Source organism: Spea bombifrons, chromosome 1 (assembly GCF_027358695.1).
Source record: "Spea bombifrons isolate aSpeBom1 chromosome 1, aSpeBom1.2.pri, whole genome shotgun sequence".
NCBI classification, from domain to species: domain Eukaryota; kingdom Metazoa; phylum Chordata; class Amphibia; order Anura; family Pelobatidae; genus Spea; species Spea bombifrons.
Genome location: NC_071087.1, coordinates 139,584,115 through 139,598,630, shown reverse-complemented (window position 1 = coordinate 139,598,630; position 14,516 = coordinate 139,584,115). Strand labels below are relative to the sequence as shown.

The window sequence follows — 14,516 nt, the reverse complement described above, 5'->3', positions numbered from 1 at the left end:
TCTCAATATAAACGGCCTTTATAAAAAGTGCCGCATCTCTTCTTATTTGTCATACAAGGTCGCTTAATTATTATATTTTGTAGTCCTTTCTATTCACAATAAATGTTGTACAACCTTGTAAAATACAATGTGATACAGATGTTTTCATACATATGTTTTTATAACTATTACCTTGAATAATGTTAATCAAAAACTATTTTAATACAAGGAGATATTAAACATCAAAGAATAGGCATTTCAAATGAGATATGTTTTAATCATTCAGGTATTGTCATGCACACAATCAGCTAATATGAGTTCAAGGTTGTTCAGTGGCAACCCCACCGCTGTTTACAGGCACCTACCTACAGATTCAGGTCAAATTATTGTTGTCATTTATTTTATATATCCCCATCATATTCCATAGCTCTGTCAAACGAGAACTACCGTATAATCCAAAATGAAATGTTGTCCTCCAGTTGGACTGGCTGACAAATACTGAAACATATAAGTAATAAGTAAAAAACACCATGTTTTTGGCCAATCAGAATACAATTATAATTCAAATCATGGTCACTAACCAGATGATACACAGATTATGAAAAATATAGCCCCTCTCTGCTATGAAATGCCCAATATGCCTTAAAATATGCAAGTTTCATAACATTTACCAATATATTTGAACTTCTCTATAAGTAGTGCTCTGTTTAAGGTAATGCAAAAGGAAGCTTGACTTTCTCTTCCCGGCCTTAGTGGTTTCTTCAGTCAAACTTTTTATTGGCTATAAAGTAGATGTAGGGTCATATAAGCTTTTGGGATCTCAGACGTCTCTACTTCACATGGAATGAGACCTCTCCCAGGGTAATGACAGGTTTATGTGTGGTATTACATCATTAATTGGTAGTAATTATTAATTAGTAGCATCCATCAAGGGCATCTGAATTGTACATGGAGTTTTATATATAATAATACGAATAATGCAGTTGCACACCTGTTGATAATTTTAGCCCAATTACACTGAATTATCCTGGCATGTGTATAATTTGTTTTCTCAGAACAAATAAATAAAGAAAAAAATGAATGATATCCCATTATATCCTAATACTGTCCGAGAGGATCTTGGTATTGACCAGTATATGTGTAACATATTAATTAAAAATGTATGAAACATGGAAACCATTGATACCGCTTGGGTCTTATTTCTCTATTTTTTATTATTATTTATTCTAATGATGTCAAGAGTATTTCACTTTTAGACATCAGAGCCAAGCTTTGCTGTAGTATGATAAAAAGCAACTGTACTGTTTTATTATTTTGTAGGTAACACAAAGGCAAAATGGCGTCTTTACTAAAAAATAACGCAGTTGCTAAGTTTTATATTGTTTTAGAAGTTTTGCTGACCAGACCTTAACAATTCAGTAGTACCAGACTTCTAAAGCAAGAATATTCCGATTTGTCTGAAATGATGCAGCCTATACCTTCTGTGACATGTAAATAATATTTAACTGTTTCATTCCTAAGGATGATTTACCAGAATTAAACGAAGGGATTTTATTAAACATCACTGGTGTTCAGTTTGTGAATTTGTCTCTCTCGAGCGGCCTGCCGACTATAAAAAGACCTGGCACAGAGCTAGCAGAAATAACTATTTGGGAGAATGACAACCCGAGAGGCGTGTTCCAGTTCAATGTTACCAAGGTAGGTTTTCTTTTTAAATATTTTTCTTTAACTTTGATACAGAGAATACATAACTACTACTTGTACTATACTTGAGTTTTCTGTGTTGTGAATTGTTCCTCACAAGAATTTAGTTTTTTTAATGATGTTGTATCAAAAGTAAGCAGCTGTAGGTTATGTTGCTGTAGTTTGTCAATAACAATATGAATTTTCCGCGTCCCAGGATGTGAATGGAGCCGTAACTGGATTTGAAGTTCCTCCTCCACAAAATGTTCTTAGACTTTCTGTCATCAGGTTGGCTGGGAAGTTCGGATCTGTAACGGTTTACTGGGAAGCCCAGCCAATCACTGCAAGTCTGGAAGACTTCACACCTTCTTCAGGAAACGTCACCTTCTCAGATGGACAGGTGTGCCATGCATTCATACTTTATAACAAGTTAATGTAGCTATGGGGTTTTGTCAGAGGAATGTGCTGTTTTACTCTTTTCTAGGTAGAATGACACCACTATTAAAGATAAAATCTGTTAGTTGATGAACTTAGACACAGAACTGCTAGAGACATGCCTTTATGTTATGCGTTCCATAGTTTCCGAACATGCAAAGTGGTTGACTGGGCAGCGATAATATCTAGTTAGCTGAGATGATTTTCTACCTGTAGAATTATCCCAGAATAAACTGTTGTTGTAGCCCCAATCTATTTGATGTGTCTGTGAATGCAAGGTGAAACTGACCCAATCAAACTAAGAAGCAAACCTACTGTTTAATGGTTAAAATAGAGGATTTTGCAATGTTGGCAAACCTTATTTCATAACACTCATGTTATTTTCTCTCAGGCATTAGGAGTTATAGAGATATTCATTGTGGATGACACGCTCATTGAATTTGTAGAGACTTTCAGTGTCTCATTAATAGAGCTGACGAATGGTGCCATACTTGGAAATGGAACGAAAGTCCTGATTAATATTCCACCTAACGATTCGCCATTAGGATTGTTTGGCTTTGAGAAGAAAATGGTATGTGCATAATAACACTTCATACTGTGTGTAGCTTACCAGTCTATGAGAACATGTTTGCAAGTTATGAGTAAAAAATAATATAAATGCTTACGAAATGTTATCATATATCATTACCATAGAATAATATGTATCATACCTCAAAACTGTCTGCACTTGCTTTTAGTATGACAGCTGTGTGCCTGGCCTCCAGAGAATCTTTTTGATCACTGAGGGCTCGCCTCAATGACCTGACTAGACTTTAGCGACTTTGCGACGGAAGAGAAAATGCCTCTAGAGGACCAGTGACGTACATGCCATGGGGTAACCCACCCCGTGCAACACTTACACAGACCTCCTGCCAAGGGCTGGAGTTGCAACTCCAACCAGGCTGGACACTCTAGGGGATCCGGAGACCCCTGCCACCACTTGTCTTCCCTTTAAAGGAGAAGACCTACAAGTTAACCTTCCTACAAATGTGTGACTCCTTCGAATGTGCATAGATTCTTGGTTGGAATCTTAATTGCACAAAAAACTGCTGTACTTTTTGTACCTGCGGGGTATTTACAAGTGACATTATAAATTAACCCTTTTAGATATAAACAGCACGTTTCTGAGGATTTTACCATATTAGTCTTTGTGCGTGTCACGTTTTTCAATAATGTCGATTTTTTTTCTCAATTTTTGAGTAGCGATAGCTTTGTTTCTAGGCTTGTGTTGTATTGATAACATTCAAAACAATCATACATTTCTGTTTCTGTGTTATATTGAAATAAATGCAAATTAATATTATACTAATTATCTCGGTTTTCCATGTTCCTGTATTTTTACCAAGGTGATAGTCAGTGAACCTCAGTCAGCAGATGGACAGGGCGGAGAAGTGACTTTGACGGTGGTAAGAAGCTCTGGTGGTCATGGTGCAGTGAAAATGATTTGGATCCTTGAAGAAGCAGCACAATTTGATCTCAGACCATTAAATGGCACTTTAATATTTAATGAGGTGTGTGATTTTTGTAACTTTAATTGAAATTACACTAGGAAAAAATGTATTTTAAGACAAACGATTGAGATGGTTCTATAATTTACTCTATGAGATGTATTCACTCAGTGACGAGCTTTAGCTTCTGATTTAGCTTCCTGAAAACTCTGTCCGCGTGGAGTCACTTGTGCTTGATGAATTCATACAGCAACGCAGTAAAAATAATCTAATACAATAAATTATGGTTTGTGCACACTGAGATATGATACTGTAAGCCATAAATGTCCAAGATGGTTTTCAGTTAAATTCCTAATACGCTCGGATATACTTTTAATGAATGTAACTGAAACAAGCTGCACTAATACCTAGTTACTTACAGCATGTGAAATAATGTATAAGATTGAGTAACATTTCACGTCCTTTCAAGAGCTCGGAATAATTGCCTTTAAACGTCCATATCTTTTTTTTCAGAGCGACACAAGGAAATCCTTTACTTTGTTTGCAATTCAGGATGGTTTGTTGGAGGGTGAGGAGAAGTATAGTCTCCAGCTGGTTTCTGTTGACTATTCAGTGATATCTCCAGTAGATGGCAAGTAAACCTCACTCTTCTGTTATCTACTTTTCTTTAGCCGAAGTACATTATTAAATGTGAACCACTTAAATATTTACAAAAAAACTTTACTACATGAAGTGCAGTTTACAACTTATACAACTTCTATTATTTAAGAATACAGAGGGTGCCTATTATCTGTTGTACCATTTTTAGGTATAGTGGGTTATAGTGGGTGTTTTGGTACCATGTCCTAATCTGGCACAATATATTGTAATGAGTTGGCAAAAGGAGTGGCCCAGTTGGTAACTATAATACGTGGGTTTCTGTTCTTAAACAGACTAATCTTAATTTAATTATTATACTAGTTTTCCTTTGGGAACATCATATTTTAGGGATTGCAAAGTGTGAAAATGAATTGTGCCAATTTGGCACAACGTACGCCCCTCCTGAGGTTGAAGGGACATGTTAGCTGATTACTGGTTGTCAAACCCAAATAATATTGGCAGATTACAGGTGATTAAAGATTGCTAGTGCTCCAACTCCAGCAGAAATGCAACAGGGTCAGTGCGAGCATCACAAAGGTAAGGTGCAGGCTGTGCAGAGGTGATCGCAAGGGTCGCCCAAGAGGTACAATGGTAACATATAGAGCCATAACACAATGAGTGATATTTTATTTCAGGTACAGCCACTGTTATCATATCTGGGGATGCTGGAGCATCTGGTACGGTTGGGATTGCTACATCATCTCAGCATATTCTCATTGGTGAACCTTTTGGAAACTATAATGGAACAGCCCACATTAGGTATATTGATTGAATTATCTATAACATATACCAGTATAAGGATTTCTAAACAGAATCTAAAAAAGGGGAACTACTAGAAGATGGGGATCATCCATCCAGTCAATGAAATAAAAAGCTGAAAACTCATGTTCTTTCTTCTCTCAACAACTGCAGACACAGGTGGTAATACAGACCCCTGGGAACCCAGCAAAAGCCAAGGCATCCTTAAATGTATCCAATATGTGTAAATAGACGATATTATTAGCAAATCTTCCATTGTTGATTTATATTGTTACATTATGCATATAGTCATTTCTCATGGCTTGCTTCCTTAGTCTTCATCGAGGTCCTGGGATTTTTGGAGAGCTTACTATATATTGGAACATCATCCCTGCAAATCAAAGCGAATTTGTGGACGTTTCAGGAAAGCTCACTATGAAAGATCTGCAGTCTGCTGCTGTTGTTGTCATACAAGTAGGCACACGTTCATCTAAAAATATTATATTAAAATACTATGCAAAGCTATGTGGTCTATTCACTAAACAGCCAGTGCATGGGAGCCGGCAGAAGATGTGAGTTTCATATTTGTAGTCTCATAAATTCATTCTGGACACTCCGGAGAGGGGAGCTGAAAAACACAGGGCAAAAAAAAAAGCAGGTCGTGAAATTTTATGTAACTTACATATTTTTTAATTTTTGGCCCAATAAACAGAACCAGCATTAACTAACGGCACTATTTTTCTCTTGGGCTGTTATTTTCTTAATTTAGTTCCAACAAACAAAGTTAACCTTACATCAGGTGATGCCAGGTGACATTTTTTGTATTTGTATCATCTTAGGATGAATAGAGAGGAAAGATAGAGCGATCGATAGAGCGATCGATCGATAGATAGATAGATAGATAGATAGATAGATAGATAGAGCGATAGATAGATAGATAGATAGATAGATAGATAGATAGATAGATAGAGCGATCGATAGATAGATATGGGAAGATCTTATGAAAGAAGATGTAAGAAGATATCAGAATGTTTCCTTTGTATGCTTTCTTTGTTCTGCTCAGGCAGTAAATGACAATATTCCAGAGGAGAAAAGCTACTATCAGTTTCAACTGAGTAAAATCAGTGATGGAGGAATCATAAATGAATCGAGCAGATCTGCTAATATCACCATGGTTTCCAGTGACCATCCTTACGGGCACTTCGAGTTTTCACAGACACTGGTTCAGACATCAGAAGAGGAAAGATCGGTAAAATGTTATTGTTTTTGTTACTGACGCGCTGATAAATGCAGAGTATCATCTGGCATCTGAGCGGTATCTCAGCTGCATCGTAAATCTGTGAATGTAGAACAAAATGCCAAGGCTTTTTACTAATGAACAGCTAGAAGGGCAATACTTTATTGCATATTATAGCTGAGTGGTGCCATTAAATCTCCCTGTGGTCCCCATTCCAAATGCACGTGAGAATTCTGCAAAATTCACAAAGTACTTTAATACGCATTCTTCGTATGTGAGGGTGCGTGCGACACAATAGTTCACAAATAAAGGAGAAAAAACGTCAATTCGGAATACGTTATCTATGAACTCATTCACTAACTAATAATTATTAGCCCATTATAATGCTGATTTTGGTATGGACAGCTGATAATCTTTCCTTTTAATTGAAATCTAATTGGGCCAAATATAGTCCATCTATAATTATTCATTACTCGCTTAATGTGATTGTCACCAAATCTGAAAACAGATGTTTCAAATAGAAGAAATACATTTTTATTTTCTAAAAATATAATTCTCATAAGAGAACCGTTGACAATTTTAACTTATTTTTACTTGAAATCTAATCGTTCTAGACTTTTGTTCACTTTATCAATTTATTCACTTACATCCTCAGAAGTCGTTTTGTGTTTCCCTTAATAGGTAAACGTTACCATTGTACGTTCTGGTGGCAGATATGGGGAAGTTCAACTCAGTTATGAAACCATTAATGGATCAGCATTAACAGATCTGGATTTTACAAACACCTCTGGCAAACTTGTTTTCAGCCCAAATGAAGCCATGAAAAGTATCTCAATAGGAATACAAAATGATGATTTCCCGGAGGGCCCTGAAGATTTTTTTGTTTTTATTTATGACATCAAACTTCTAGGAAGGTATATCATTGTAACCCACGTTATATGTAGATCAACTCTGGTTCTATATTAGAAATGTAAGAAACAGGGAGCCATAACGTCAAACTGACATATTTATTAACTTTACAGTTAAATTATTAGGATTTAAACATTCTTTATGTTATAAGGATTTTTCAAAAGCACACCGATCACAACCAAAAACCTTATACAATCTAAACAAATATACTGTAGAGCAATTCTTTACTGTGTGTGGTATGTGGTTCTTATGGGTCAAGAGAGTACTTGAAAACCCAGTTTGATTAATTATTAATGTTACTTCATTGGAAAAATTTATAGCAGGGGTATACACTTGGAGAATGGTTGTGAAACACTATAAAGACTCAAACTGATTAAATGCAGAGCTAACCCCTGTGTGTATTTAAAGTTAACGATTTAATGAAACACATTTATTTTGCAGTGTATTTGCTTAAAACATTTTTTTTCTGCTTTCCATAATATTTCCCTTGCTGAAAACAATCGCGCAGGGATTACGATCACGCTATCAGAGAAAACGGACTTCAGATAGATCAGCCCCCTACCATTGGAAATGGCTCTGTGGTTCGAATCATCATTCTTAAAAACGATAATGCAGAAGGTATCATTCAGTTTGAGCCTGAATTTACCACAATCCAAGGTAATTCTGCCAAATTTGTTTAAAATATAGGTTAATCCATTTTGTAGTCATGTCACTTAAATAATAAATTAATACAATTGCCCATAGACTGTACATACCAGGTAGCTGGTACCCATCATAGGCAGATGTCTGGAAGAAGTGATGCTTAGTAGAGCTGTCCATATCTGATCATGTGCAGAAAGTAGCACTATCTATACTTCCACATATCTAGTCTTGTGTAAGATATATATATATATATATATATATTTTTTGTCTATCATATCTATTTCTGCAACAATGTTTTCTATTATATTTCTGTTTGTCAACTTGCTTAAAGGCGTTTCTTTCTCAAGTATTCTATTTTGCAGTTCAGTATAACAAATACACATTTCTATTGGTGCTTTGATTAAAATTAGCAATGCTTTTGCATTTATTTGATATGTATCGCATATATGCCACAAGAGCTGCCATCTTAACCTTCCGTTCTCAGGATTTGGATGGTAATTTACTCATGTGTTATTTCATCCCTTTTAATTAGGTTACTGTCCCTCTCTAGTGACAGCCTTTGTAAGGCTGGGAGGGGAGTACGGAAAATCAATACGCAGGTTCTTCAAACTTTTGTGGGTGTAACCCAAATATTTCCAATACAATTATATTGGTAAAGAGTACCAATGAGGTCACTTTGATGAGGTATAGAAAGGGGTGATAGCCACTGCTCAGGACTTGTGCAGACCTGCTTTCAAGATGTTATGGATATGATATATATAGCAAACTAGATAAAGCATAGCATTTAATTGTATGACATCTTGTTGCTTTTATAGTGGAAGAAGATATCGGCACATTATTAATTCCTATAACAAGGATACGTGGGACATACGGCTATGTGACAGCTGATTACATATCACATGGCATATCTGCATTGGCAGACGGCATAGACTACGCAATTTCTAATACGTCGGTCATATTTCAGCATGGACAACAACAGGGTTTTATAAGTGTCCTTATTACTGATGATGAAGAAAGGTATACCCGTTACTTTTTTGGTAATCTTATATGAAAGAAATTGTAAGATATAATTAGAAGTAAAGCACCTTTTCTCCGGGTCATGGCGAAAAATCTCTGCGTCACGGGAGCCTGCCCCACTCCCTGCCCATTTCCCTTCCCATCCTGAAGCAAAGTTAAAGAGTTTGGGGCTATCCTTGTCAGCAGGCCTGCCCACCAATGTCACTGGACCTGACCACAAATGCCACCAGTGCCCCAGAAGAGGGAGGCTGCCGGGTAGCCAGAACCTAGTTCACAGGCATGCTTACGGGTCCTCATCAAGCCAAAAGTAAAAAGTGGACCCTCCTTTTAAATATTGGAAGCTCTAGCACAAGTTCAAATGGACTCAGAAGGTGTTTTAGCTGGCATCTCTTTACCTCACACTCCACCCATTTACTTGAGTGAGACTCATCAGTCGAGCTGCTAGTCTGTATTTCACATTTATCTGATGGTTGAAGTTATAGAAAACGTAGGTCAACTACTGGGAGACTGTTGAACATATTCTGTTTATATTTAAACAAATTAATATTTCAAGAGCCTTATTGCTTTCATGAGACTTCCAAATGAAATCACTGTAAGAGGAATAGTACTAGAGCTTCTGTTGTACTACGAGAAATAAGAGTTAAAAAAAACCCCGAACTCAGTCAGATATCACTTTAAGCAAAACCAGATTGACACATGTGTTAAGGTGACTAGGAGAAAGAAGTACCGGTATTTCATGGTATTTTTTATAATTAGTGATGGAAGTGTTTTCTTTATTTTTGTAACAGTGAGTTTGCAGAGCAGTTCGAAATTCGGCTTGTGGGAGCCACTGGAGGTGCAGTGCTGGGCCAACACCTAGTGTCCCTTATCACCATTGCTAAAAGCGACTCCCCAAATGGAGCAGTGAGGTTCTTGAATCAGAGTCAAATAACTATTCCTAATCCTAATGTGTCGCTTGGTCTGTCGCTTGTGTTGGAGAGAACAGGCGGTCACTTGGGAGAAGCTCAGGTAATATACATATTGCTTGCTTTGTTGAAACATTAGAGCCATATAGCGCCACAGGGCTGCTTGGGACCTGGGGCTAGGTTTTCATTGCATACCCTTCAGAGGACATCTAACATTGGTGGAATCATCTCAATGAGGTTTTCAACCTCATTATTAGCTTATTGCAGTTTCACCCCGAGAAAAAAGTACAGTTTGCTTCTCTAAGACAAAAAAGTGTCTGTAGAAATTGGGTAGATGTTCATGTTTATTTTGTCTATTGCATATCTTTTTGTAGATTTTGTGGAAAATACTGGGACCAAACTCGAATGTGCCTTTACCTCTTATGAATGATGACTTTGGCGAGCCTTTGAATGGATCGTTCTATTTTAAAGATGGGGAATGGGGGACAAGGACTATCAACTTAACAGTTCTCCCTCATGGAGATATTGAAGTTCAAGAGAAATTCATCATTTTATTGACCATTGGAAGTGGAAATACAGAGATTGATCCCAAAGCTGGAAACATAACCCTGACGGTATGTTTTTATATGTGTCTTTGTCCATCCAATGTTTCATTAAGAAATGGAACACTTCGAACCTTCCTTTTCTAAACTATATCTATTTATTTTTCTATCACCAACCTATCTCTCTTAGAGGTTTTGTAGGTGTGTTGTAATCTCGTTATTGGGTCTATAAAGTCTGCTCATTTTCATTCCTTCCATAAAAAAGCTCTTGTGTTACATTGTGTTATTGCCAAATACCTATCCAATACAATGCATGTAATTTTCATTGTATTTAATGCATTATTCAGTGATAGCTCTGATTCATATCTGGGAATGAAGGGGTAACCCTGGGCTTTCTTGCCTTTTCTTGCACCCTAAAGGAAACTAGGATTCCAACACCCTGTCCTTCATGCACTTGTGGAATTGACCTCATGTCGCCTAGTTTGCCATTATGGTGTATGGGGGGCTCTGTTAATAAGGTATACAACAGGGGTGGCCAAACCCTGGCTCGTGAGCTGCATTTGGCTTTTTCATAAGTAATTTGTAGCTGGCAGAGTGTGTATTTTATTCTGTTATACTTGTAAAGTAAAATAATTCTTATCCAGGAGAAGTGATGATCCATGTGGTTATAGTTTACCAACCGAATAATGAATCCGTAAAACTGTTTGGCTTATGACTTTTTTATTTTCTTTAGATAAACAAATTTGGGGATCCTAATGGTATTGTTCAGTTTACAGAGGAATCACTTTTGATAAAAAATTATACTGAGCCAGAAGCTTCTGATGAAGCATTAAATATAACTCTACATGTCAAGAGAATCCAAGGGACCGTGGGGAACTTAACGGTAATGTTCTGCCTTTTTACTGTAAATCACATGTTCTGTTTCCATACAAATCTATGTATGCTTTACAATGAAAAAAAGGAGAGGAAACATTAAGTGAAGTCTTATAAGAAACATGGTTTTCATACAAATGTTGTGTTAGGGGTTTATTGGGTGAGCATACATTTGTACAAAGAGATGTGTATAAAAATAAAAAATATACTGGAACATGTAACCTTTTTCCTACAAAAAAAAAGACAAGACCAAACCATAGCTAAATGTCCACAACTATTTTTCAACATATTATTATTATACATTATATTAATATTATATTATTCTATGTTCTTCTATGAAAGTTTGATTAGATTGTTTAAATTATTAAATAATTGTTTAAATTCATATGGTATATCCTGCTAAGGGTAACATTAGTTTCTTACAGGTTGCAATGATGGCGGGATGTTTGTAAACATCCTAATTTCTCAAAATTAAAGAATCACATCAAAATGTAATAATTAAAAGATGCTAAACCCCCATAGAAATCCTTTTCTATATCCAAGTATATTACCTGTATGAAACCCTTCTCTATTCCATGTACCAGGCATCTTTAGTTGTAATGGGCCCCTGGGCACGCTTCTGTTGTTGGAGCCCGTTAATATATTCTATGCATTTGGCAACTGGTGACTTAAGTCATTTTAACGTGACACTATGACATACTTCGCTATGATGTTTTTTTAGTTATTAATTCTAAAAGGCAAATGTTTTACATGTCTTACTTTCCTGTGTCTTATGTTAGTTATTTATGATAAATACCATTAAGCATTTTTGATTACTGTGATAACCTCAATCAGAATAGATATTATCAATTATGACAACACCAGCTCTGGAATGACGAGAGCATATTAATAATAAGTGAATTAGCTGCGCTCACTTATCCACCTGCATTTATAATAATAATTAAAGGAGCATTCCACAAAGAAAAACTCTCTAGAGCCTATGAAACAGGCACAGATGTCTGTTCACACCGCAAACACTTGGAGAGCGGTTCTTTTGTCCTGTGCAGAAGACAGCCTGTGACGGGAAACTTTGTTGCATTTTTTAATGAAAAATAAACATTTGATAAATAGTAACCTTGTTATTTTAATAATACTTATGACATTCTTTGAAGGTTTATTGGTTGTTAAGCAGTTTGTCGGACATTGAAGGGGATTTCACTGAGATCACCGGTTGGGTCTTCATTCCCGACAAGCACAACACTGCTGAGATTATAATCCAGATTCTTCCAGATGACGTGCCGGAATTAGATGAGCACTATGTAGTCCATCTGACATATGTGGATGGGGGAGCAGATTTGGATAGCGCTAAAAGTGCAGCACACTTCACTGTTTTAGCAAATGATGATCCACATGGAGTCTTCACAGTCTACTCAACCAGCCAGTCAATTGGTGTGACCAATGATTTGGGCCGCTACATACTAGTTAATGTCACTCGACTTGCTGGCACTTTTGGAAATGTCACAATTGAATACCAGATAATTAGTGGAATAGGACAGGAAGAGAACCTCACTGAAATTATTATAGGGAGTGTGATGATTGAACATGGTGCCAGCTATGGAGTCAGCACAGTGCCAATTGGCAATCAGGTCAGTATTCTTTTCAAAACCATTTCATCTAGTTAAGTATAAATAGTAAAAGTATAAATAGTATACTCTAGTTAAAAATAAGTAGTGAAATATTAGTGTTAACAATAGTTGTAAAGTTCTGTGCTTAGTGTTCACTTTACTGACAACATGTGTGCTTTCAGGTGTTCCTTTTGCCTGGATTTAATTTCACTCTTCAATTAACAAATGTGAGCCTGATTGGTGATAGTGCTGCTGGAAAGCCGCAAATCCTAAAAGAACAAAAGCCAACTCCAATATCTGTTCCGAAGGATGCTGCCAATTCAGAGGTATTTTAACCACTTTGACTGCAATTGCAACTGCTAACCACCAGAGGGAAAGCAAGTACAACTTTCCACACTTCCTTCTATTACAATAAATAAGACAGGTGGGCTGAACGGGTGTATAAGAGTTTTAAGTCAATATTAAAATGAAAATATAAAGTCACATGTAAGACCCATGCATTTAGGCTCTATCTGATTACATACAATGCAATGTGTGTTGTTTTAAATTGTGTTCATTAATTACGTATCCATTGGTTCCATGGGGAAGTGATGCATTCCCTAGCCTTATTGATACATCACAACTCACTCCCATCACTCCTATAAATCACAACTCACTCCAATCACACCTCAATCCTATCTGACTTTACTCCCTCCCGCTTCTCATCTGACATCTTTACCACATCATAAAAGTGAATACAAAAAGTATACTATAAGGTGTAAACCATTGGATAACATCAACAATAGAGCCAAAGTAGACTTTGTCAGAAAACATCTATTCCAGTTCTGAGACAATATTCTTTGGAGAGGTGAAACTAAATTGAGCCTATACGAGAATGGTGGGAGAAGAAGGGAAATAATGGTCCAAAGCAAAACACATTATCTGTGCAACACAGTGGAGGCAGGGCATGTCATGGACATGTCATGTCATGTCATGGGCTGCCAGTTGATCACATGACTGCTGACAGAAGCAGCAATATGAATTCTAAATTGTATAGGGCTGTACTATAAGTTCAAATTTAGCTAAATGTTGCAAAACTGATAAGAAGGCAGTTTACGGGACAGATTGACAATGAGCCAAAGCAGGCAAAGAGTTTTTCAAGACAAAGAAGTGAAATATTCTTCAATCTCACCTGGCCTTAACCCAATTGGATAATACTTGTTGAAGACAGATCTCAGGGGAGATTGATCCACAAAGAAACAGCAACTTAAGACAGCTGCTGACATAACCCAGACTTTAGGCAGTCATTTACTGCAAAGGATTTTTAACAAAGTATTAAGAATGATCATTTTGACCCTCAAAACAGGGGATCATGTATGAAAATTGTTTGTGCACTTCAATTATATCTTGATTGTTTCATTTCAAGTCCATCGTGATGCCCTACAGAGCCAAAATAATGAAAATGGTGTCACTGTTTAAATATGTATTGACCTAACTGTATGTTGCTAGTGTGTGCATGTATGTAAGAGTGTGGTATTGGTATGTATAAGAGCATGGTGTGTGTGTTACCGTATGTGAGCTCTCATAAAGTGTGCTTATGGGAATATTGTAAGGTGGGGGAATGGGTGGAACATGGATGGAGACCATCATTACATTGTGTTACTTGACCCCACTCTGCTCCCTCCTCATAGAATGAGACGGTCCATGTCAGATCAACTCTGTTTGAAGCATTTTGGACCTGAAGCTAAATCTGGGACATACAGTGGTTGGGCGTAAATTAGGGCCCATTGATGTGAATGGGTTCCATATGCTTGAATGACATCCTCCATATACTCTCACATATTTTA

General features: G+C 36.7%; 1 protein-coding gene across 1 annotated transcript in view; it reads left to right on the top strand.

Annotated features, from left to right (window-relative positions):
- ADGRV1 (adhesion G protein-coupled receptor V1) overlaps positions 1 to 14,516 on the top strand; it is a 172,913-nt gene that overhangs the window by 82,805 nt on the left and 75,592 nt on the right. Inside the window, exons 56-71 of the mRNA XM_053474949.1 lie at positions 1,501 to 1,677; positions 1,880 to 2,062; positions 2,489 to 2,668; positions 3,483 to 3,647; positions 4,098 to 4,215; positions 4,859 to 4,982; positions 5,297 to 5,435; positions 6,025 to 6,210; positions 6,880 to 7,112; positions 7,616 to 7,764; positions 8,565 to 8,766; positions 9,555 to 9,774; positions 10,046 to 10,285; positions 10,947 to 11,096; positions 12,238 to 12,711; positions 12,873 to 13,016. Of these exons, the coding sequence (XP_053330924.1) occupies positions 1,501 to 1,677; positions 1,880 to 2,062; positions 2,489 to 2,668; positions 3,483 to 3,647; positions 4,098 to 4,215; positions 4,859 to 4,982; positions 5,297 to 5,435; positions 6,025 to 6,210; positions 6,880 to 7,112; positions 7,616 to 7,764; positions 8,565 to 8,766; positions 9,555 to 9,774; positions 10,046 to 10,285; positions 10,947 to 11,096; positions 12,238 to 12,711; positions 12,873 to 13,016 (3,084 nt within the window). The remainder of the gene's footprint in view (positions 1 to 1,500; positions 1,678 to 1,879; positions 2,063 to 2,488; positions 2,669 to 3,482; positions 3,648 to 4,097; positions 4,216 to 4,858; positions 4,983 to 5,296; positions 5,436 to 6,024; positions 6,211 to 6,879; positions 7,113 to 7,615; positions 7,765 to 8,564; positions 8,767 to 9,554; positions 9,775 to 10,045; positions 10,286 to 10,946; positions 11,097 to 12,237; positions 12,712 to 12,872; positions 13,017 to 14,516) is intronic.